General features: G+C 37.9%; 1 protein-coding gene across 4 annotated transcripts in view; it reads left to right on the plus strand.

Moving 5' to 3' along the window:
• The window catches only part of KLF12 (KLF transcription factor 12), a 589,204-nt gene that overhangs the window by 556,959 nt on the left and 10,098 nt on the right, over positions 1–22,147 (plus strand). For all 4 annotated transcript variants that reach the window (XM_076009379.1, XM_076009377.1, XM_020290313.2 and 1 more), the window contains one exon: positions 2,924–3,081. In XM_076009379.1, coding sequence (XP_075865494.1) covers positions 2,924–3,081 — 158 coding nt within the window. The remainder of the gene's footprint in view (positions 1–2,923; positions 3,082–22,147) is intronic.

A 22,147-nucleotide genomic window follows, 5' to 3' on the forward strand; every position in this document is an offset into this window, starting at 1 on the left:
ATATTTAAGTCGTGGATGGGCTGTGTTGCAACGTTACTTCACTATGGACTGTTTAGTAGTTACTTCGTTTTGATTTCAGATTTATTTTTTACTTTTCTCAGTATACACAAATAGCTAGCAAGATAAATATTAATAACTAAAATCAGGAGAAACCTGTATGTGTGTGTCTGTGCATAGTTACATTTGGACTTCTACATATTAGTGTGTATAAAGAATTGTACAGAACAAAGTGCTCTTATTATAGCCTTTAAGTTGTAATTTGAAGGAAATATATCATTTACTCAGTTTTAAAAGATGTCAAACATTGGGCTGGGCGCAATGGCTGACACCTGTAATCCTAGCATTCTGGGAGGCTGAGGCGGGAGAATTGCTTGAGCTCAGGAGTTCAAGACTAACCTGAGCAAGAGGGGAGACCCTGTCTCTACTAAAAATAGAAAAATTAGCTGGGTGTTGTGGCACACCTATAGTCCTAGCTACAGGCTAAGGCAGGAGGATCACTTGAGCCCAGGAGTTTGAAGTTTCACTGAGTTGTAATAATGCCACTGTACTCTAGCCGGGGCGACAGAGCAAGAATCTATCTCAAAAAAAAAAAAAAAAAAAAGAAAGAAAAGAAAAAATGTCAAATATTATACAGCACAATGAATGGCTTCCTTTCTTAAAGTCCCCAGTGCCAAGATCCATATTTATTTTCATGACTGTGTATTCAAGAAATGAGTTACCATTGCCCTGTGATAGCACACACAGTCTTATTTGTTCATGGGATTACACCCAGTGACAAAAACATAGCTTGTCAGGAGTGACTAAAGCTGTTCTTACATGGGGCAGGCCAGTCACACTATTTTGACTCTTTCACAATAGGCTCCAATCCCTGCAACTGAGTCAATTATGTGGAAAACCACAAATCCACATTGATTGGTAAGAAAGCTGGAAAAAAATGTCTTAGCCATACCCAGCATATGTTCTTTCATTCTCCTAATATAGATCTTTCATAAAACTGTTTAAGACGCAGGTAGATGAACATCATTTATATTTACTCTTGCCTAGCTTAAAGCTTTGGCTGCCTGTGTATTTGTAAAAGAGAAAAGATACATTGAAAACTTAAGAGGCATATGTGCATGAGACATTTAAAAAACGTTCACTGGAGCAATGTAAAAGTATAATATTAGAAATAGTCCATATGTGTAATCACTTATGAAATAGATTTTTAAAACTCTGGGATTAATATTCATTGAACTACTACTACCATATTTCATATAACTCAATTAAGCAAACTACAGCCAAATATAGCCCACTATTTTTGTAAATAAAATTTTGTTGGAACATAACCATGTTCATTTGTATGTATACCTATAGATGCTTTCAATATATATTGCATAGTTGATTATTACAACATGAAACTCAATGGCCCTCAAGTTGAACTAAAATATTTGCTATCTACCCCTTTACAGAAAAAGTTCACTAACCCCAATGTGAGATGAAATGTCATCTATTCCTAAAATGCACTATTCCTTTATGTAGCACTAATAAAAAAAATTATGCCAGTTACACTATGGCAAGCCATCAATTGTAAGAAGCATTCTGATTTTAGAGATGTTAAAATATGGAAAAAAATAGATCTTAGAATCAATAAGTTAAAGTATGTAGTACTTCAAATAAATGAATTACAGTGTTTGCATCAACATGGATAAATCTGAGATGTTTAATGTTGAGTGAAAAACTCATTGTGATGGAACAATTTACAGAATGATGTGAATAGCATAATATTTATATGGCTCTTATAAAACATAAAACTATGAATTTCTATTAATGCAGTTATGTGTAGGTAAACATAATTAAAGAGAATTAGAAGGCTCTAAAAAAACTGATTATAGAGGCTTTTCCTGGAAGGAGAAGAAAGGACCAGGACAATGGTAGAAAACAAAGGGGGAATTTATTATCTGTAAGTTTTTTAAAGAGGTGATTTATTAATAATTAATTTTTTAAAACATGAAAAGCTGGAAGAAAATATGTCAAAATATTAACAGTGGTAAGTTTTTCATAGTAGAAATATGGATGATTACTTCTTTAAATCATATTTCACTGTAATTTTAAAGAATGTCATAGATCACTAAAAAGAAAATGAGTCATATTCTTTATTTCTGTCTCAATCAAAAAAGATTAAGGTTTGAAAAAGTACACGTTAATGAATTACCTGACATTACAAACTAATCCTGTTTGTCTACTGGGGCATTAAAATTAAACAACATGCAAGTCAGGGCCAAATTTCATAGTTAAAACTTTTTTTTCATAATGGTGGTACAGGTAATCTTTAAATACAATGCACGTTATTCCTCACCACAAAAAAACACCAAGTAGAAAAGTTAAATGTCAGGTACATTTCACCAAGCAGAAATAGCTTGTCGTGAGTCATGTTATTGATGAACTGATGTCATTTTTTCTGCCTGACCTCACTTGTTTTGAAATGTACCTTATGATTTGACCCAAGTTTGTATGTTGTCATATACAACCCAGATCCCCCTGTATACTTATTAAATACATTCATTTTGTCACTTGTCTGTTAGCAGGGCTTCTTAAAAGATTCTCCATAAGGATATTCAGAAGTTCAAAACTGGGATGTTAATTTACCACCACCAGATTGTTTCTTCTGATAATGGGGATTTACTCACCTACCACTGCTTTCATTTAGTCTTAGTGTTTTGTTGTTTAGTGTTGTTGTTTTAAGCATGTCTTTCTCTCCCTGGGAGTGATTTCACCAGAAATACGTCACGCTGCCTGCCCACCTCTGGGGTCAGGAAATGAGATGCATCCAAGTAAGGGGCAGCGGGAAATGTGGTCACAGCGGCCTCGAGTCCGTGAAGCTGTGAGAGTCTGTGACTATGTTCTGTTGCCTCTCCCCACATAACTCTGCTTTTTCTTCTTCCAGTTCTATTTCACCATTTAGTATCGAGAGCACAAGACGCCAGAGACGGTCTGAGTCCCCAGACTCCAGGAAACGGCGTATCCACAGATGTGATTTTGAGGGCTGCAACAAAGTCTACACAAAAAGTTCTCACCTGAAGGCTCATCGGAGGACACATACAGGTAATAGCCTGGCAGGGGCCTCACCTCTGAAAGTCACAGGGAGTCCAGGAAGCGCCAGCCTTTGGCGTGCTAGGTGGCTACTCGCCCATTGTACAGACACGTTGAGTTCAGTTCCTTCCTTCTAGGCCGAATGTATTCTCCCTCTCATATGGAAAAGGCTTAAGTCTTAGTGGACTTTAGAAACCCATGAAATGTTTCTTAAGGGCTTTTAAAATGGCGGGAACACAGTGATCTAGGAGTCTTTTTCATAATCAGTGCCAGCACTTAATCAATATGTAGTTTATCCAGTTTAAAAAATGGCTACCTGGCACATCAAACAAGAAGCCAAACAAAAGTATTCTTTTGGGAAGCGGGTCTCACACTTACACTACCTCTTCTAGGAAAAGTGACTAGGCCGTGTGAAGCTCAAAGAAGCAGCTAGAACAGGGGAACTCATTCACACACATTCCTGGTAAAACTTGCCGCAGAACAAGCAAGCCCCGCCCCGAGTCTGTCCTGGACAGTGTTTGGAAACCTTAAGTGCACTGGATTCCCAGCTCAAACCTGAAAACAGCCACACTGTGGAAACTGCTTCCCAGCTTAGGAAGCAAAATTATTTGAATTGGCATTCTTTGCCATTTATTTAGCTCATATTATTCTATTAGGGGACTGTGTCGTCTTTCACAGAAAACAAGTCACAGACTATTTCCAAAGCTGCTTTTCAGAGTCATGACTCTAAATTTCAAAGCTGGGCATCATTTTTTTTTTTTTTGTCTGCAATGAAATTATGGCATGGGAGGGTTGCCTAAGTCAGAAAAACATGAGGCAATCTGGGATTTACTTTTGCTCATTTAACATGTTATATTTTTAATATTTCTAGGATGGTTAAGTCAACACATTTTTCACATTGCCTCTTCCACATTTCCTCTCTGCTCCCAACCCATTTCCCTTTTCTACTTAATTCCCAGATCCTTCTGTCTTCCAGGATTCTGAGCTTCCCCATGAGAAGTTTGCATCTGTCTCTTAGGCACTATTTTAAAATGAATTTCTTTATTTTTAAGGCAAAGAATGAGTATAAAGGCATGGAAGTTAATAAGCATATTCCATCCTATCGAGAGATAGCACAAATCATAGCAGGAAGTGTGATTAGGCCATATTACTGACTTTTTATGGGAGCATTTCTGTTAAAAATAAATGACCTTTCTGCAGTGAATCATCACGTATTTTTGAGTTACTCCTATTCTCCTTGAGCTTTCTGGAATATATATTAGCCTCATTTCCACACAGACACCTCTATCCCTTTTATCCAAGTGATGAGCAGTGAAAGAGAGGAAACTTTTAATCAGGTACTATTCAAGGGTTTAACGCCATGGCCTCATAAGATTGCATCTTACAGGTTTTAACACATACTATGAAAGTATAGGAGACGTAGACATCACTTATGCATTACAGTTCTAAACAATATAAACCTTGATGCTGAAGCAGAATTAATTAGCTTGGCTTATGAATAAGATGAAATCGTAGGCTCCAAGGTTCAGACTGGACTTTATATGCCAGAATCTAGTATGTTTTTTGATTAGGGGAACCCTCTGCATGTCATCTTTCATTCTTGCAGTGAGTCACTATTGTGCAGTTTTCTGCACACTTACATGCATTTTTTTTATTTGATCCTCACAATAACCTGGTGGTTGTAACTGTTATTATCTTTTTTGCACAAGAATGACTTCTGGCTGATATTATTTTCACAGCAGCAGTTTTCCTACCTCTCCTTAAACACTTTGAGTGACAGCTTATTCTTCTGCAAGACAGGTTGGGTGAAATTTGAGGATAGCATCCTTACCTCCTACAGTCTTGAATTGTCTCTAATGGCACTGTTTAGGTATTGGAGCATGTTAGTTTGATGGGATGGCTCTATTGATCACACTGTACTTTTTCACACCTGGCTCTCATATTCCTCTCAACACTGTCATGGACCAACTAGCTCTTCATTTCCCCAAATCAGACACCTCCAGTTCTCTCATCCATGTCTTTCTGTATACACTGCAACTGATCACTCTGTCTTTTAAAGTTTTCAAACTACAAGTTGAGGGAAGAGGACCTGTAAATGGACTTCTTTTAATACACACGTGCCTAGAATTGCAGGTTCAATTCCAGACTGCCCCAATAAAGTGAATATCACAATAAAGTAAGTCATATGAATGTTTCATTTTCCCAATGCACATAAAATTTATGTTAACACTAAACTACAGGTACAGTCTATTTAGTGTGCAACAGCATTATGTCTAAAAATAACAATGTATATACCTTAATGTAGAAAGTACTTAATTGCTAAAAAATGCTAACTAAGCCTTCAGTGAATCATCATCTTGTTGCTGGTGGAGGGTCTTGCCTCAGTGTTGAAGGCTGCTGACTGATCAGGGTGGTGGTTGCTGAAGGTTGGGGTGGCTGTGACAATTTCTTAAAATAAGACAGCAATGAAGTTTGGTGCATCAATGGACTCTTTCTTTCACACAAGATTTTTCTGTTGCATGAAGTGATGTTTGATAGCGTTTTACCCACAGTAGACTTCCTTCAAAATTGGAGTCACTCCTCTCAAATCCTGCCTGTTGCTTTATCAACTAAGTTTATATATTAATAATATTCTAAACCCCTTTTTGTCATTCCAACAATGTTTACAACACCTTCGCCAAGAGTAGATTCCATCTCAAGAAAGCACTTTTTTTGCTCATCCATAAGAAGCAACTTCTCTGTTCAAGTTCTATCGTGGGATTGTAACAATTCAGTCCCATCTTCAGGCTCCACTTCTAATTCTAGTTCTCTTGCTGCTTCCATCACACCTGCAGTTCCTTCCTCTGTTGATGTCTTGAACCCCTCTAAGTCATCCAGGAGGGTTAAAGAACTTTCTTCCAAACTCCTGATAATAGTGATATTTTGACTTTTTCCCACAAATCTGGCATTTAGAGTGGTGAATCCTTTCCAGAATGTTTTTAATTTACTTTTTCCAGATCCATCAGAGAATCACTAGCTATGGCAGCTATAGCCTTGCAAAATGTATTTCTTTGACTTAAAAGTAGAAATGACTCCTTGATTCATGGGCTACAGATTGGATGTTGTGTTAGCAGGCATGAAAGTAATATTAACTTTTTGCACAGCTCCATCAGAGCTCTTGGGTGACCAGGTACATTGTCAATGAGTTGTAATAGTTTGCAAGGAATCTTTTTTTCTGAACAGTAAGTTTTAAAAGTAGGCTTAAGATACTCAGTAAAGCAGGCTGTAAATAGATGTGCTATCATTCAGGCTTTGTTGTACCATTTGTAGACCACAGGCAGAATAAATTTAGCACAGTTCTTAGAGGATCTAGGATTTTCAGAGTGGTAAATGAACATTGGCTTCAACTTCAAGTCACCAGCTATGTTATCCCCTAATAAGAGAGTCAGCCTATCCTTTGAAGCTTGTCCTAGCTATGAAAATCCTAGATGGAATCTTCTTCCAATAGGAGGTTGTTTCGTTAATCTATCTGTTCAGTTTAGTCACATTCATCAATGATCTTAGCCAGATCTTCTGGATAACTTGCTGCAGCTTCTACGTTAGCACTTGCTGCTTCACCTTGCACTTTTATATTATAGAGATGGCTTCTTTCCTTAAACCTCATAAACCAACCTCTTCTAGCTTCAAACTTTTCCTTTGCAGCTTCCTCACCTCTCTCAGGCTTCATAGAATTGAAGAGAGTTAGGGCCTAGCTCTGGATTAGACTTTGGCTTAAAGGAATATTGTGGTTGGTTGATCTATCTAGACAACTAAAACTTTCTCCCTATCAACAATTAGGCTGTTTCACTTTCTTAGCATTCATGTATTTACAAGAGTAACACTTTTAATTTCCTTCAGGAACTTTTCCTTTACATTTACGATGTGGCTATTTGATGCAAAAAAAACTAGCTTTCAGCCTGTCTCAGCTTCCCATGTGCCCTTCTCACTCAGCTTAATTTTTTCTAGTTTTTGATTTGAAGGGAGAGATGTACAACACTCTTCCTTTCACTTGAACATTTGGTGGCCACTGTAGGGCTATTAATTGGCTTAATTTCAATATTGTTGTGTCTCAGGGAATAGGGAGGCTCAAGGAGCAGGAGAGAGCAAGGCTGGTCAGTGGAGCAGTCAGCACACAGCATTTATCGATTAAGTCTGTCTTATATGGGTGCAGTTCATGGAACTCCAAAGCAATTACAGTAGTAACATCAAAAGTCACCGATTATGTTATCACCATAAAAGAGATATAATTATAATGACAAAAGTTGAAATATTGCAAGAATAACCAAAATGTGACACCCAGATACGAAGTGAGCACATGGTGTTGCAAAAATGGCGCCAGTAGTAGACTTGCTTCAGTCAGGATTTCCGCAAACCTTCAATTTTTAAAAATGCAATATCTGCAAAGTGCAATAAAGTGCAGCTCAATAAAATGAGATATGCCTGCATATGCAAATATGTTAAGTCATTTAGCAGTTGACTCTCTGTTACATCATCTAAATCAAGAACTGCTGACAACTAGATCTCATCTATCCCCTGTACCTGTAACTGATTTCCTTTAAACCTAAGCAAGCAAAGTTATATGTATAGTTGGAGCTGTCCCATAAATGATGGCTTCCTTTGGGAATAGTGAGTTCTCTATTACTGAAAGTGTTTAGACAGTCTGGAGAGACAGAACAGACTCATTTTTCTGAGGGTTGCATGTACTTTTTCAAATTTGGAAAATAATTTAGAGTTCTATGTCCATTTTATCAATCTGGGCCCATTATTCTAATAAATTGAAATTATTTGAAAATCCATCCCACCCACCTTATTTTTAGTATTTTCACTCTTCCCTTTAGCATTTCTGTCATTGCCAGGTAATTGATGCAGGTATTGAATACGACAAGTTCCAGGAAAATGCCCTGATCCTAGAGACCTCCATTCAGCCAGGAATCCACCAAATTGTCCTACCCTCGGCCCACATTTCTCTGTTTCCATCAAAATGTCCTTTGAAATTGCCCCAAACCAGGATATGTCAAATCATTCACTCACCTAGTGGAGAGATAGTTACTATGTGCAGACATAGTCTCCTGAACTATCAGTCAAATAACATTATTTTTAAAAAGAAAGAATGAATGAAGTTTAGTTGATTTGCTATAACTGGTTCAAAGTGAGGCCATGCTGGCTTCTGCTTTATAATTATATACAAGATTTCAAGGCCGGGCGCGGTGGCTCACGCCTGTAATCCTAACTCTCTGGGAGGCCGAGGCGGGCGGATTGCTCGAGGTCAGGAGTTCAAAACCAGCCTGAGCAAGAGCGAGAGCGAGACCCCGTCTCTACTATAAAGAGAAAGAAATTAATTGGCTAACTAATATATATAGAAAAAATTGGCCAGGCATGGTGGCACATGCCTGTAGTCCCAGCTACTCAGGAGGCTGAGGCAGTAGGATTGCTTGAGCCCAGGAGTTTGAGGTTGCTGTGAGCTAGGCTGATGCCACGGCACTCACTCTAGCCTGGGCAACAAAGCGAGACTCTGTCTCAAAAAAAAAAAGATTTCATAACTTAGTGTTCAAAATGAAATGAACACTAGTTCTATAGGATTTCAGGTTGGATTGCGTGATTTTAATAGATATCTTCTTAGCCTCACTTTTGCTTCAGGCGTATTGAGTAAGTTACTTGTGTGTAACCAATAATAATTAATGTGGAGTTGGGATTATAACAGATGACTTATAAGACCCATGCACGCTATGGGAGGGGAGCAAGTAGCAGTGAAAAACTCCTTGAGAAAGTCACGTTAATTTTGCCTTTAACGCTTGATCTTTGTGTGCTTTCTTAGTACCTGATCAGTCATCTGTTTATTTACTACTTAGGCAGTAATTTAAACATATTTTTAGGAATATAGAAGAAACATTTTCTAAGTATTAGCAAGGAAAGAAATGCTGAGAAGTGCCTTTTTAAATTTAAAAGTAATTATGTATATTTTCGTGAATGTACAGTTTAGAGAATAACCTGAAGATGTGACCAAGTGTTTTTGAACACCTTTACTAACACCTGCGTGTGCTAAATCATTTAAGGCTGCGGTCCCCAACACCCAGTACTGGTCTGTGCGTGGCTCATTAGGAACCTGGTAGCACATCACCACCTGAGCTCCACCCCTCCATCCGTGGAAAAATTGTCTTCCATGTAACTTAGGAACTGGGCCACACAGCAGGAGGTGAGCGGCAGGCGAGCGAAGCTTCATCTGTACTTACAGCCGCTCCCCAGAGCTCGCGTCACCACCCGAGCTCCACCTGCCCTTCCCCACCCCCCTAGAAAAATTGTCTTCCATGAAACCCGTCCCTGGTGCCAAAAAAGTTAGGAACCACTGGTTTAAGGCATATTAAAAAGGAAGAAAAAATATATCTCAGCAATCATGTACATATTATTATTAGCAGGTTCATTGTTCATATTCACCAGTCTAAATTGTGGGTCTTCTGTACATGAAGCAGTGTATAATATAATTTAAGTAAATATGTAGTTTATTTATTTATTTATTTATTTTTGAGACAGAGTCTCACTCTGTTGCCTGGGATAGAGTGCCGTGGCGTCAGGTGTCAGCGTCAGCTCACAGCCACCTCAAACTCCTGGGCTTGAGCAATCCTCCTGCCTCAGCCTCCTGAGTAGCTGGGACTACAGGCATGTGCCACCATGCCCGGCTAATTTTTTTTTCTATATATTTTTAGTTGGCCAGTTAATTTCTTTCTATTTTTAGTAAAGACGGGGTCTCGCTCTTACTCAGGCTGGTTTCGAACTCCCGACCTTGAGTGATCTGCCCACCTCAGCCTCCCAGATTGCTGTGATTACAGACGTGAGCCACGGTGCCAGGCCCGATATGCAGTATATTTAAATTAATATAATTTAAATCTGTGCTGCACATAACAAATATGGATTCCTTCATTTTAAGAATTATATTGCATACTAAATTATTCAAATTTGAGTTTTAGAAAAAAAAGTTTATGAATTTGGTATTGCTGTTTAGAATTCTATTTTCTAAAAATTAAATGCTTTAGTAATTTCTAAAATGCGGTGCAACAGTCAGGTTATCAGTGATTCCGACAGCCACTAGATGGTGCACTAGAACCAGATGTTGGATCTAGTCTAGCAGAGGGGCTGAAAAAGAAGAAACTAGAACTCTCTCATGGTATGTATGACAAGACATTAAAATGAAACAGGATTATCAGTGTTCTGCATAATATTACAATTTAATGATCTTTCTTAAAAAGGCAAAATAAAGATAAATTTAAAACCAGATTTTCTAAAAAAGTAATTGCAGCATATAAAAACATTCTATTTCAAATGGACCTGGTAATATTTTATATTCCAAATTGATACATTGCTCTCTAATCTGTGAGGCTCAATACCCAATCTTGTATAATATTCATTTGAATTCGTGTGAAAACCATATACCTCTAACCTTAAAAATTGGTAAATTTAAGGCAGTCATATTTCTTATGAATTATTCATATCTGAATCTTGCCCATAAAGGAAGTTTACTCATATGGATGCTTAAAAATATTAACTTATTCTGATGTAATAGTTTCCAAAGCATGTCCTTCGCTACCTTTCCGAATGAAGGAAACTACACATGATTTAATAACTGTTTCCTTGATGAATGGAGCCTCTGTAGTTGGTATCAAGTGCTATAAGTAACATTTGTTAGATATTAGTTACAATGGATTATATGTTTGAAATATCCATACACACACACTTCCACACACCGCGATCCTAGATGCCTGCAGATTTCGTATTTGTTCATTGTTTTACTTGCCTCATCATTTCTCACTGTTATTTCTGTATTTCTTTTACTTTGACATCTTCTTTTCCTGGATGAGATTCTGAAGTGGTTTGAGGATAGTCCTACAAAGAAAATCATGGGCTTTCTGACAGCTGTGCTTCCTAGTGGCCTCTTGTTCACAGGTGCTTGTGGCTGCCTAGATCTTAACTTCAGACAAGTGGGGTGCTACTGTTCTTGATCTCACATCTGTATTCATTAATTAAGTAACTCATTCCACATAAATAAATCTTCATTCCAGACCCCCCATCTAGAACATTGTTAAATAAAGCTTAGGGCTCAGTGATGCCAAGATAACAAATCATTTAAGAGAAAACATGTTTTTCAGGGAAAAATCCTCTCCCATGAAGTTGTTTATAAGTCCAGATGAAACAGCTCACAGATATGAGCTATTAATATGTTGGTAACTGCTGAGAAATAAAGAAAATATAATAACAATGCCACTAAATTTGAAGCCAGGAGACAAAAGATCGAATCTGTCTTTGGCCCCTAACTGGTTGGTGAATTTAGACAAGGCTACTTAACTTGTGTGAATCTCAGGTTTTCTTGTTTACTTTGGAACATAAATGTAACAAGTCATTGTATAATTGCCACAGGGGGTGTCAATTATATATCCCAAATAAATACAGTTGACAAACACGTCTTAGGGACTCAATAATTGTTTGTTGAATTAGAATAGTATATGTATGGATATAGCTACAGATGTACATATTGTGAGCAATAGCTTCAAAGCAAAAAGATCTGGACAATTTAGTATATACCCATCACCGTGAGCTATAATTATATAATCTTTTTACTTCAGGCTCTACTAAATTTACAAATATATATATAATTCAGGAAATTTGAGGCAAAGCTAACTATTGTTCAGTAAACCCTTTTATCATCATTAAAATGGTAGCATAAAACAATCTTTTAATGAATATATTTTAAATACTTAGCAGTCTTCGATTTGAAAGGGCCCATTTACAGACAAATTTAAATATACAGATTTTTTTTTTAGCATTTCCTATATGGCACCATAGAAGGTAATTTTTAAAGGCAGAAAAAGGCATAGATGCCATTTTCAATGAATTTGGTGAATTTGTCCGGAAGTATACTAGGTAAAACTTATAGGAATAGTCATAACAAAGGCCAAGCATTCAAAAGTACCAGTGAAATGACAAAGAAAAACACAATGTTTGCTGTCTGCTATGGCCAGGGCCTTTGGGAACACCTTCCTAAGCTGGGCATGCAAGCTCCTTCTCGTCTGCTCCCTGTCTACCTGTTAAACCTCATTTGCTCTCCCCATCCCAATTTCTCCCTATTCCTCAGCCATACAAATGAATGCATCTCCAAATGTGCCTGGCTGTATGGAGCTCATTCGTACATTCTTCCCCCTTTCTGAAATGGGCTGCCTGGTGACCTCCTTTCTACTTACTTTGTCACTTGGTAAGCTCCTATTTATTTTCCAGACTGCCTCAGTGTCACCTTGGCTGTTAAGTTCTCTGACCACCCTCCTGTCCTAGGCAGGAAGAAGCACCATCCTCAATGGCCCTAGAGCACTCAGTACATTTCCCTGTTGTACAAGTTTGATGGCAAAAGCAAAGGGTACCTGGGAAATAATGAAGCAGTGGAAACAGCAGGGGTGGCACCTGAGTGGACATGAGGGCAGGGGAAAGCATGAGCTTGAGGATGTCTAGTGTGTGTGGTCGGGAGTAAGGTGTGTGTTAACAGACATGGACCTCATAGGCAGGAAGGTCCTTATGTTTCCTGAGGACCTGCAATGTCCCAGGCATCGTGCTCAGCTCTGCAAGTGCTTTTCATATTTCCATGGCATATGCAAATCCCTGGAAAGGAGCGAGGGCAGAGCACCTGTCTATGGGCAGGTATTGGAAAAGCAGAGGAGCTGGGACTAAAACGCTGGTTTCTCTAGAGCCTGGGCAATGGTCCTTATACCCAGTCTCAGATAAGTTTGCTGATAACCTGCCAGTGTCATCTCTGCACTGGGGCCACATTCCCGTGCATGTGTGCCTGGCAGTACCTGCCCATTTATCACTAGCCATTCAGGGACAATGAAGTAATGAGATAGCATGACACTTTCATGGTCTATTTTTAAGGTTTTTCATTAATGTAATCTGGTCTATCTCCCCAGTCCACTAAAATTTTATTTGTTAGAAGCCAGTGAGAAGACATAGATCCAAAGCATTAATCATTAAACAAGATGAAATAAGCAGCCCTTGAGCACTTGTTTGGCACAACTCTTTGAATAGTAATATACAAAGGAATCCAGCAAGGAGTCCTAAATCTGATCGGGGAGATAGCCATGTCCACACGTTTCCACAGGTAAAATAACACCTAACGGGAAAGCCACGTGTGAGCTCCATGCAAGTTGCCACGGCAGCATGAAGGGGTAATTGATCTGATGGGAGGAACACAGTGAGCGTCACCTGCCCATGCAAACAAGCATGTTTCAGCGCCACCTTTAACAAGGAAACTGAAAATTCCAGATGGGAAACAAAATGCTAGGAAGGTGCTACACATAATGTCGTCAGTGGGGAGAGAGTTATTTCAACCTGTTATAGATAGTTACTGTTTAGAAATACATTGTACCTGAGATTTACAATGATCTGAATCTAGGTGCCCATTCTATATATATTGGATTAAATTTTGTTTTAGAAGTTTTACCTTATTTAAAGAAAAGTCCAGCTTTGTTCATACATTTAGAAAAGACTTCTGAGACAGCCTATTCAATTATTACTTCAGTTAAATAAATAAATAATTTGGTTTCTTAATTCTGTTTATGTTAGTACGTACAGCATCAGTAAGAGTGGAAAGTTAAAAATGCCATGGGATCTACCCACCTCTGTGCTTTCTCGTGTTCTGCCTAAGAATAACTGGATTTCAACTGCTGGTCATCTTATCCTGAGTGGCAAAATTAGCTTCTACTAATGTAAAATCTGTGATTTTAATGGAGTTATTAAAGATAATAATAAACTATATTTTGCTATAATATATATCCACCATTAAAGAATATATAAAAATGTCTTCACATTCAAGATAATTTATTTCAAAATCCTCATAACTAAAAATGAAAAGAATTATAAAGTAAATATATCATTTTAAAGATTAAAAGAATTAATGCTCATTTGCACGACAAAATACAAGGCTCAATCTCATATCAAGTTACTAATTTTAAAGGTTTAAAATTTTTGCAGACTAGAACTGTAAGTGATACCAGTTTTAAATAAAACCTCCCAAACTTATTTTCCTTCTCAAAAATATACATTATAACTCTTTAAACTAGAAAAGATGGTAGAAACTATAGAGTGCAAGCAATAAACTCTTTGTCTCACAAAATAGATTACTCTTATGTAGACTCTTGTATGTTCAGTTTTTAAAGAAATAGGAAGTGTGTTGGAATTAAAATCATCTTATTCATTGAATCAACAAGTATAACTTATTAGCCCAGAGCATTGTATTAGTGCCTAGGGATTCAGTGATGAAGGAAGCTCAAAGCCATTCTCAGCAGTGAGGCGGGGACAGACAGGAAAACCTTCAGTCCCAGTGGAGTGTGCAGAGAGTTTTCATGCAGGCGTGCCCAGGGAGCTGCAGGGCCAAGGAGTGACACTATCAGATTGTCTTCCAGGAGGTTTTTTGTTTTTTTTTTTTTTATTATTTTTTTTTATTTTGGCATATTATGGGGGTACAGATTTTAAGGTTTCAATAAATGCCCATTTCCCCCCTCCCCCCAAAAGTCTGAGTCTCCATCATGACCATCCCCCAGATGGTGCACATCTCACTCATTATGTATGTATATACCCGCCCCCCTCCCCCCTCCCACCTGCCTAATACCCTATTACTGTAGTACCTATGTGTCCACTTAGGTGCTACTCAGTTAATACCAGTTTTCTGGAGAATATATCTGGTGCTTGTTTTTCCATTCTTGGGATACTTCACTTAGTAGTATGGGTTCCAGCTCTAACCAGGAAAATATAAGATGTGCTATATCACCGTTGTTTCTTAGAGCTGAATAGGACTCCATGGTATACATATACCACATTTTATTAATCCATTCTTGGATTGATGGGCACTTGGGCTGTTTCCACAACCCTGCAATTATGAATTGTGCTGCTATAAACATTCGAGTGCAGGTGTCTTTTTTGTAGAGTGTCACTGGATCATTTGGGTAGATGCCCAGCAATGGGATTGCTGGATCAAATGGTAGATTCACTTGTATCGCTTTAAGGTATCTCCATATTGCTTTTTTGTTCAGTACGGTGCAGGCGATAAATCGGAGAGGGTGTGATGTAAAACAGAACTGGTGAAAGGTGGCAAGAACCTAAAGAAAATTAGAATAAACTGGGAGAATAGCTGGGTAGGTATTTGGAAGGCAGAACTGGCAGGTGTAATTATCAGGGTGTGGCAGGTAGAGAATAACGCAGAGGGAAGAGTCCAAGAGATCTCTCCAACTGGAGAACAAAACAGGAGCGAGGAGCATGTCTTGCTTAGGTAGTAAATACTGAGTAAGTTTTGGTCACTTGGAGGGTGCTTTCAGACCACCAGCTGGAAACATCCTATACCCGTCTTGGTGCTTAGGTGTAGATCCTTAGCACTTTTCCCTTATAAGTTGCAGTGAAAGCTGTAGAAGCCAAGAGGAATATATGCAGCTGAGAAGTTCAAGTCAAAATACTGGGAAACATTTATGTGACAGGTAAAGGAAGAGGTCTCTGCAAAAGAAACTGAGGAAAAAGTAACCAGACACCTAGGAAAATAAATGTTGTCATTGAATGGAAATAGAAGCTCAGAACAGCCAAATAAAATATTGTCTTTTGACCTTGAACTTTTTACTCCTAAGTAAAGTACACTTTTATTATAGGATATTTTAGTTCGTTTTTATTGGATGTCTGCATGAGAAGGCCAGCCTCTGCGCTCATGTCTTCATCTGTCCTGTGAGTGGTAATTCACATTCTCAGGCTGCCCGTCCAGTTCTGACCACATATCCCGGTTTATTACAGCAGTGATCTAAAATGTTGAGAGGCAGTATGCGTCGTGGTTAGTTAAGACACATAGTACCTGGATGACTCTGAGTGAAGCGAGGTCATTATTGCAACTACTTCATTAGGAAGTTGTTCAACTTAAATGAGTTAATATCCATAAGGCTCTTACAGAAAGTACTGTATGCTTTAGCAAACACTATTTTTATCAAAGGTATCCACTATAGAATTGCATGGGGAAGAAAGAAGGAACCCACCTGATCTTTTTTATACATAGGGAAAAATATAGTCAACTAATTCAGTCAGCCAGAGACGTAGCATATTGATTACTTGCTTGATAGAATTGACAAGACCAAATGGACCAAACACATAAAATACATGGGTGTGCTTGGCCTGTAAAGTTTTATACTTAAAATATTAAGAAAATCAAGATCAGGATTAGCATTCAATTACCCAAAAACCTTAATTTATTCCTAAAAAATAGCAAACAGGATCTATTTTTAGCTTTATATTACTTACATTTCTTTTCAAAACCAGAAATCTCGAATTTCATGACTGTAAAATTAAATATCCTTATTGAGTGCTTATCATTTGCCAGGCAGTGGCATGTGTATTTTTGAGTTTCACAGCAGTGCTGTAGGAATAGATATTAATAGTGTTCCCATTTTACAGATGGGCAAACTGTTTCAGAAAGCATAACTCTTTAGCCTAAGATCTAATTTCAAATAGGTAACTGAGCCTATATTTGACCCTGTATTTTCCCTGGTTTCAAAGCCTGTGGAATTTTATGCTACCTTACTCCTTGCAGAGGGAAGGCAGCCTGGTCTATCCAGGGACAAGTCACGGGGCCTTATAATCTCAACTCTTTCTTGGTTTTTAGGTTGCTGATTCCTCCTCTTAAAAGTACCTAATTTTCTTTCAGATCTAAAATTCCGTGAACTTTTATGAACTAATGTAACAAAAACCAGAAAGACAAGATAGGAATCTTGATTCTGTTTTTTTTTTTTTTCTCATATGCAAATACCATTCCTCAAGTGAAACAGATTGTCACAGCAAATATGTTGAGCCTTGAATGTAATGAAGCTCATTTGTCAGTGTCTGGGGCCCTGTAACTTTATAAAAGTTAAACAGGGACACATTTCAGAAATGCACTTCTGAACCTAAGAAAATGCTTATTCTTCCTGTTGCAAAAGGTGTTCCTTTTCAGTTGCTTGAGAAAATAATAGAGGGAAGCTGATGAGAACATGGGTGTTTTGTTTAACGCAGGCTTTTTCAAACTGCACATTCCTCTTATGTGCATTGCTCACACGTCATTTTAATATGAAAGGGCACCTGTCTTTTGTCTCAGTACACATTTACCTTTCAGCATTTCAGATGGTGAAATGGGAGGTACCTGAAAAAGTTATTTTTGTTTGGTGGGTTTGGGAATCCATTCAATACCTGGTGTTTTCTTTAGACTTTATTATGCCTTCTGTTGGGTAAATGTCATGGAAATGCATTTAGTGACTCTTAATCCTTTTCTTTAGCCAAAATTAAAAGAAACAGGCATTTTCATAATAAATCAGTTTGTTGACTGTTTCAAGAAAAAAACCCTGATGTGAGTTTTCATTTTCCCAGGGCACTTACTTAATAACTGTCCCAAGACACTTAATCTATTTAAATAATACCTGTAAATACACACACACCCCAAAGTTGGCTACATATGCATATAAAGTTGTATTTAGCATGAACTCCAAGCGTGGAGTTAAAAAGAGTTTTTAGAATGAAAAAGAACAAACTCTACTTTAGAGGACTACTTCACTTAAAAAAAAATAAAATAGAAGCTCTTGCTGTTAGTTTTGGTTAAACATGTTCCTTTTTCAGAAGTTTTCATAGTTTAGTCCAGGTTTTTTACAGAACTGAGAAGGACAGATTGTGCTAAAAATGGTCATATTCTTTTTTTAAAATACAAAAGCTCGAAATAGCCTAAAGATTTGTCATGGGACATAGAGACCATTACTTCACAATGGAAGACCTAGAAGTTAATAAACTGTACCTCAAGGAGTGGCAGGCATGGTACCGTGCAGCTAGCCACAGGTCACCCAACTCGCGTCCTTTGATTTTTCTATACAACATAACATCTCAACTGAAAAACAAGTCACTTGCTTACACTAACTGGCAAAGAAATATACCATACCTTTTCCTGTAATTTCACCATTTCATATGATTAATATAAGAAGCCAGAATTTTTTTTTAAATCTGACATTGGAGTCAAAACTTCAGGTAGTGTTGAAAAATATTAAATGCGTTTTCAAAGAATTTGTCGAGGCATCATATGCATACTTTTTTTTTCCCCAGGGAAAACCACTGTGTTTATTTTAGTAGTTCTCTCTGTCAGCATATGGAAATATGAAACATATTTTATATATTCAATATTGAACAGGATGTAATCTTATTGTATATATTGTTTTTAACTGGCAGCGATATTTGGAGTATTCTTTCATGTGCATAAATGTTCCTCATTATTTTTTAATGTTAGCATTTCATCATGTAGGAGAATCATATTGAATATTTTAACTAAGTCCCTGATTTTTGGACAATTAAGTTGTTATAATTGTGGGTTTGACAAAAGGAGTAAAGGAGGAGGGCAGGCTATTTTTATTTTTAGCTTATTTCCAGGGAAAAAGGTTTCAAATAATGCATTCACAGGATTCTAACTCAAATAAATTTAAGGAGAATTCACTATTTCTGAAGAAATCAGTGGAAATCATGTTTATGATCACTGTCCTTCAGGCTGACGCAGAGCAGCTGGGTGCAGTCGCAGCCCAGGCCGTGGGAGGTGTCTGATTCTTTTTATTGTCCGAACCAGCTCTTTCCATAGGAACATTGTCATGGAAAATTCACCTCCCATTCTGTCCCTGCCACTGACTTTTTAAAATTAAATTTAGCTATTTTTCTAGCAAGTCTTAAAGGAAAGAAGACAAAATGGAAGAGTCTGTTCCTCATTAAAAATCTTGCAGGACTTGTTTACACGTACTGCTAGATATCTTATGATCTTGTTTATCATTTTAATTAGTTTTTCACTCACATCATGAAGTTCATTTCTGTTATCTTAATGTGTTTTATAAGACTGCACCCTTTAAATTGCTTCAGTGCTCAAGCATAAAAAAATAATGTGCAGTTAAACACAATGCAGTAGTTACTAAAATTTTTGTATCCGTTCCTAAAACTTGACTAGTCCAAAGAGAACATTCATTAATTTATTGAATTTTTGAAATGAAATGCTGGGCACTTGGTGGGTCTAATCAAAACCTAGGTGTCTCTTGAAAGAAGGCAGAAGCCAGCTCTCTCTGCCTGGTCAGGGTAGCCTCTTCTCTCTCCCTAGCCTCCTACCTTAGCCTCTAATTGTGAAGAGAGATCAGAAGATCTTGTTTTCTTTTTCTCTCTCTCGTTATTTTAAGCATGAAGAGAGAATGCCTAAACTCCAGTTTTATTAATGAAGCAATGAGGGTAAAGAATAATATGCATACATTTTTAAGATGGTTTTATTCATGAAGTAGGGAAATACCTGCCTCGTGTTTCTGAGGCCATTTGCCTTGTCTTTCAAGATCACTTATTACAGTTGCTCAGACCGCACAGACTGCTTTTCAAATTTGGCTATGTTTCCCTGCTTCACAGTTGTGCACTTAAAGACAAATCACTGCTACAGTTGTTGCTTTCCCTGCCCTTCCCCCCTTTAGAATATCCATTTTAGAAATGATTCCAAACATGTAAGCTCCTATTTTCTCAGCCTTCCCATCAGTTGCGTCCTCCCTTTTTGGGCTCAATAGAATAGTAGCTCATCATTGTTCACAGTGGCCACGACCGTATTTAAAGGAGTTGGAGATGGGGCAGGATTCCATCATTATGTAGAATCATTGCTTTGGGTTACCAGGTAAAGTGTAGAGCAGCATTCCTGTACCTTACTTCATTCTGACCCTCACCCTCATACGTTACTTTTGGTCTGAAGGTAACCCCTATTGTGATTATCCTTTTTAATGCTAAAAAAGACCCTAAAGTTAATTTTTTTTAAGTCTGATAGAATTAGGTGAACCTGTCAGGAGAGACACTCATTTCCTGTTGCCCAGAACATAAAGTGTTTGACATGGAATATCATATGCGTTTATTATTGAGAAGACTGATAGAATTTGAATCAAGGATCCTAATTTGAGAATACGTGATTACACTATAACCAAAAATTCCACTCACCTACCCCTCGTCAGGTGAGTGTTAACAACATGTAACAGCCAAAACAGTGTGTAAACAAATGAATGTGCTGTGTCCCTATAAAAACTTATTTATAGACACTAAAATTTAAGTTTTATGGGATTTTTGTATGCACAAAATAATCCTCGTTTTTCAACCTTTAGAATTGTAAAAGTGGAGGCCACAATTTACTACCCGCCAAGAAGAGAGGACATAACTACCATTATTAAATAGCCAAAATGAAAATAGAAGTGTGACGATTATCATTTTGAGGAAGAAATTAGAAAATGTTAAGTGTCTGAATTGGCTGTGCAAGGAAATCTAGACAGCACCTAACATAATGAACTATGTCTACTTTGGGCCAAACCAGCCCCTCACATTCTTCTTAAGGAGAGCCTGGAAGCTCTTCTGCCTCTTGTCACCCTGCTTATCTTCTGGTCCCATCCTGGATATGGAACCCCTTCCTCCACCATCTAGAATGGCAAGGCAGGGTCAGAAGCTTTTCCAATCCTACATGCCGCTTCCTCCTACCACACAACTGAGAAATGCTCTTCTCCAATTAAGAAGACCCTTTATTCTTCTCAAGACTTAACACTCCCTGTAGCTGGTTCCATAGTAACACAGGGCATAGCTAGGAGATACCTGTTGGTGACAAACATCCAACTAGCTAAGCTCACTGTACCAAAGGTAGATGTATTTTTGAAGAGATGATTTATATCCAGCTCAACTTAATAGAACACATGCTCATGATATAAACTTTAAAAACATATAGAGAAGGCAGATACCATGTAAAAGCATGTTAATAATTACCATTGATGCACTGTGTAGTAGACCTCCAGTCTTTTTAAGTTAGAGGTTTTGCTGATTTTTGTTTGCTTCATTTCTGTCATACTCTGGTCAGTAGAGATATGCAAATGTAGATGTTGTCTCTTTAAGACAGCCAGAATGAATCAGAAGTTGAGGTTTGGGGTCATTCCAGTCATGTTCTCACTTTAAAGGAGCCCTTTCAGAGTAACCTGGAGCATCCTGTGGTCTACAATTAGTGCAACAGTATTTCTAGATTTAACAGGTGTGAACTATTCACTCTTCAGAAATGGCCACTTGATCCTAAAAGGACCGATATAGACAACATTGACTTAACAATTCAGTGAAAAATATTGGGTGCAGTTTGGTCTTGTTTCCCCATGTAGGCATCACCTGTACATCTCATTTATAGGGTTTAGTAGTTTCCTATGTACATGTTTCTGTGTGTGTGTGTGTATGTTGCAGTTTTATTAATTCATTCATATACTTGCTTGGCACCTATTCTGGGCTCTGAAGATGGTAGAGAAAAAAGGTATCTAAACACAATCTTTATGGTACGTTGTGATAGGTGATTTAATAGAAATAGGAAGTAAACAAATTGAAAGTACTTGGGAAAGTACAACTAACTCTGAGGATGTGTCAAAGTTTAGATGGGGTAAGAATTATCCATTGCACAGTAGCATAATGAAAAGCACAGGATTCAGAGCCATGCACATCTTTTTTCTGGCTAAAGGTAAAGTGGAGTGCCTTATCTTTTTACTCAATATAGTAACTATGTTGAGCCTCAGTTTTCTCATCTGTAAAGTGGGGTTAACAGTACTCACTTTGCAGCTCCATACATGGAGATTAGCAAATAGCTCTCTTCACTATTTTAGGCCCTTGTCATCAGAGGCTGTGTGTGGCCAAGAAGTGCATTGTAGACTATTGGGTGTAAGGGGCAGGAGGAGAGATCAGTTTTTGTGGGGTTGCATGGGGACAGGGCACCCATTCTGATTGAGGGCCAGGATACAACTCACCTGGGTCAACTATTGTCCCACTCCTCCTGGGACCTCATTTGGACAATGGGCAGTGTAACTTTTCCCAGCCCAGCTTTTGCATATTTTACTGTCCTTACAAGTTGACTGAGGGATCTGGTCAAATTACATGCTTCTTCAGACTGCCTTTCTCTGTCAGTTTCAGTGCCCACACCAACCTGATAACTCCTCAGGGCTCGCCCTAATTCCGAAGTCCTGAAAAATGTATTTAAACT

This window comes from Microcebus murinus, chromosome 13 (assembly GCF_040939455.1).
Source record: "Microcebus murinus isolate Inina chromosome 13, M.murinus_Inina_mat1.0, whole genome shotgun sequence".
Classification (NCBI taxonomy): Eukaryota; Metazoa; Chordata; class Mammalia; order Primates; family Cheirogaleidae; genus Microcebus; species Microcebus murinus.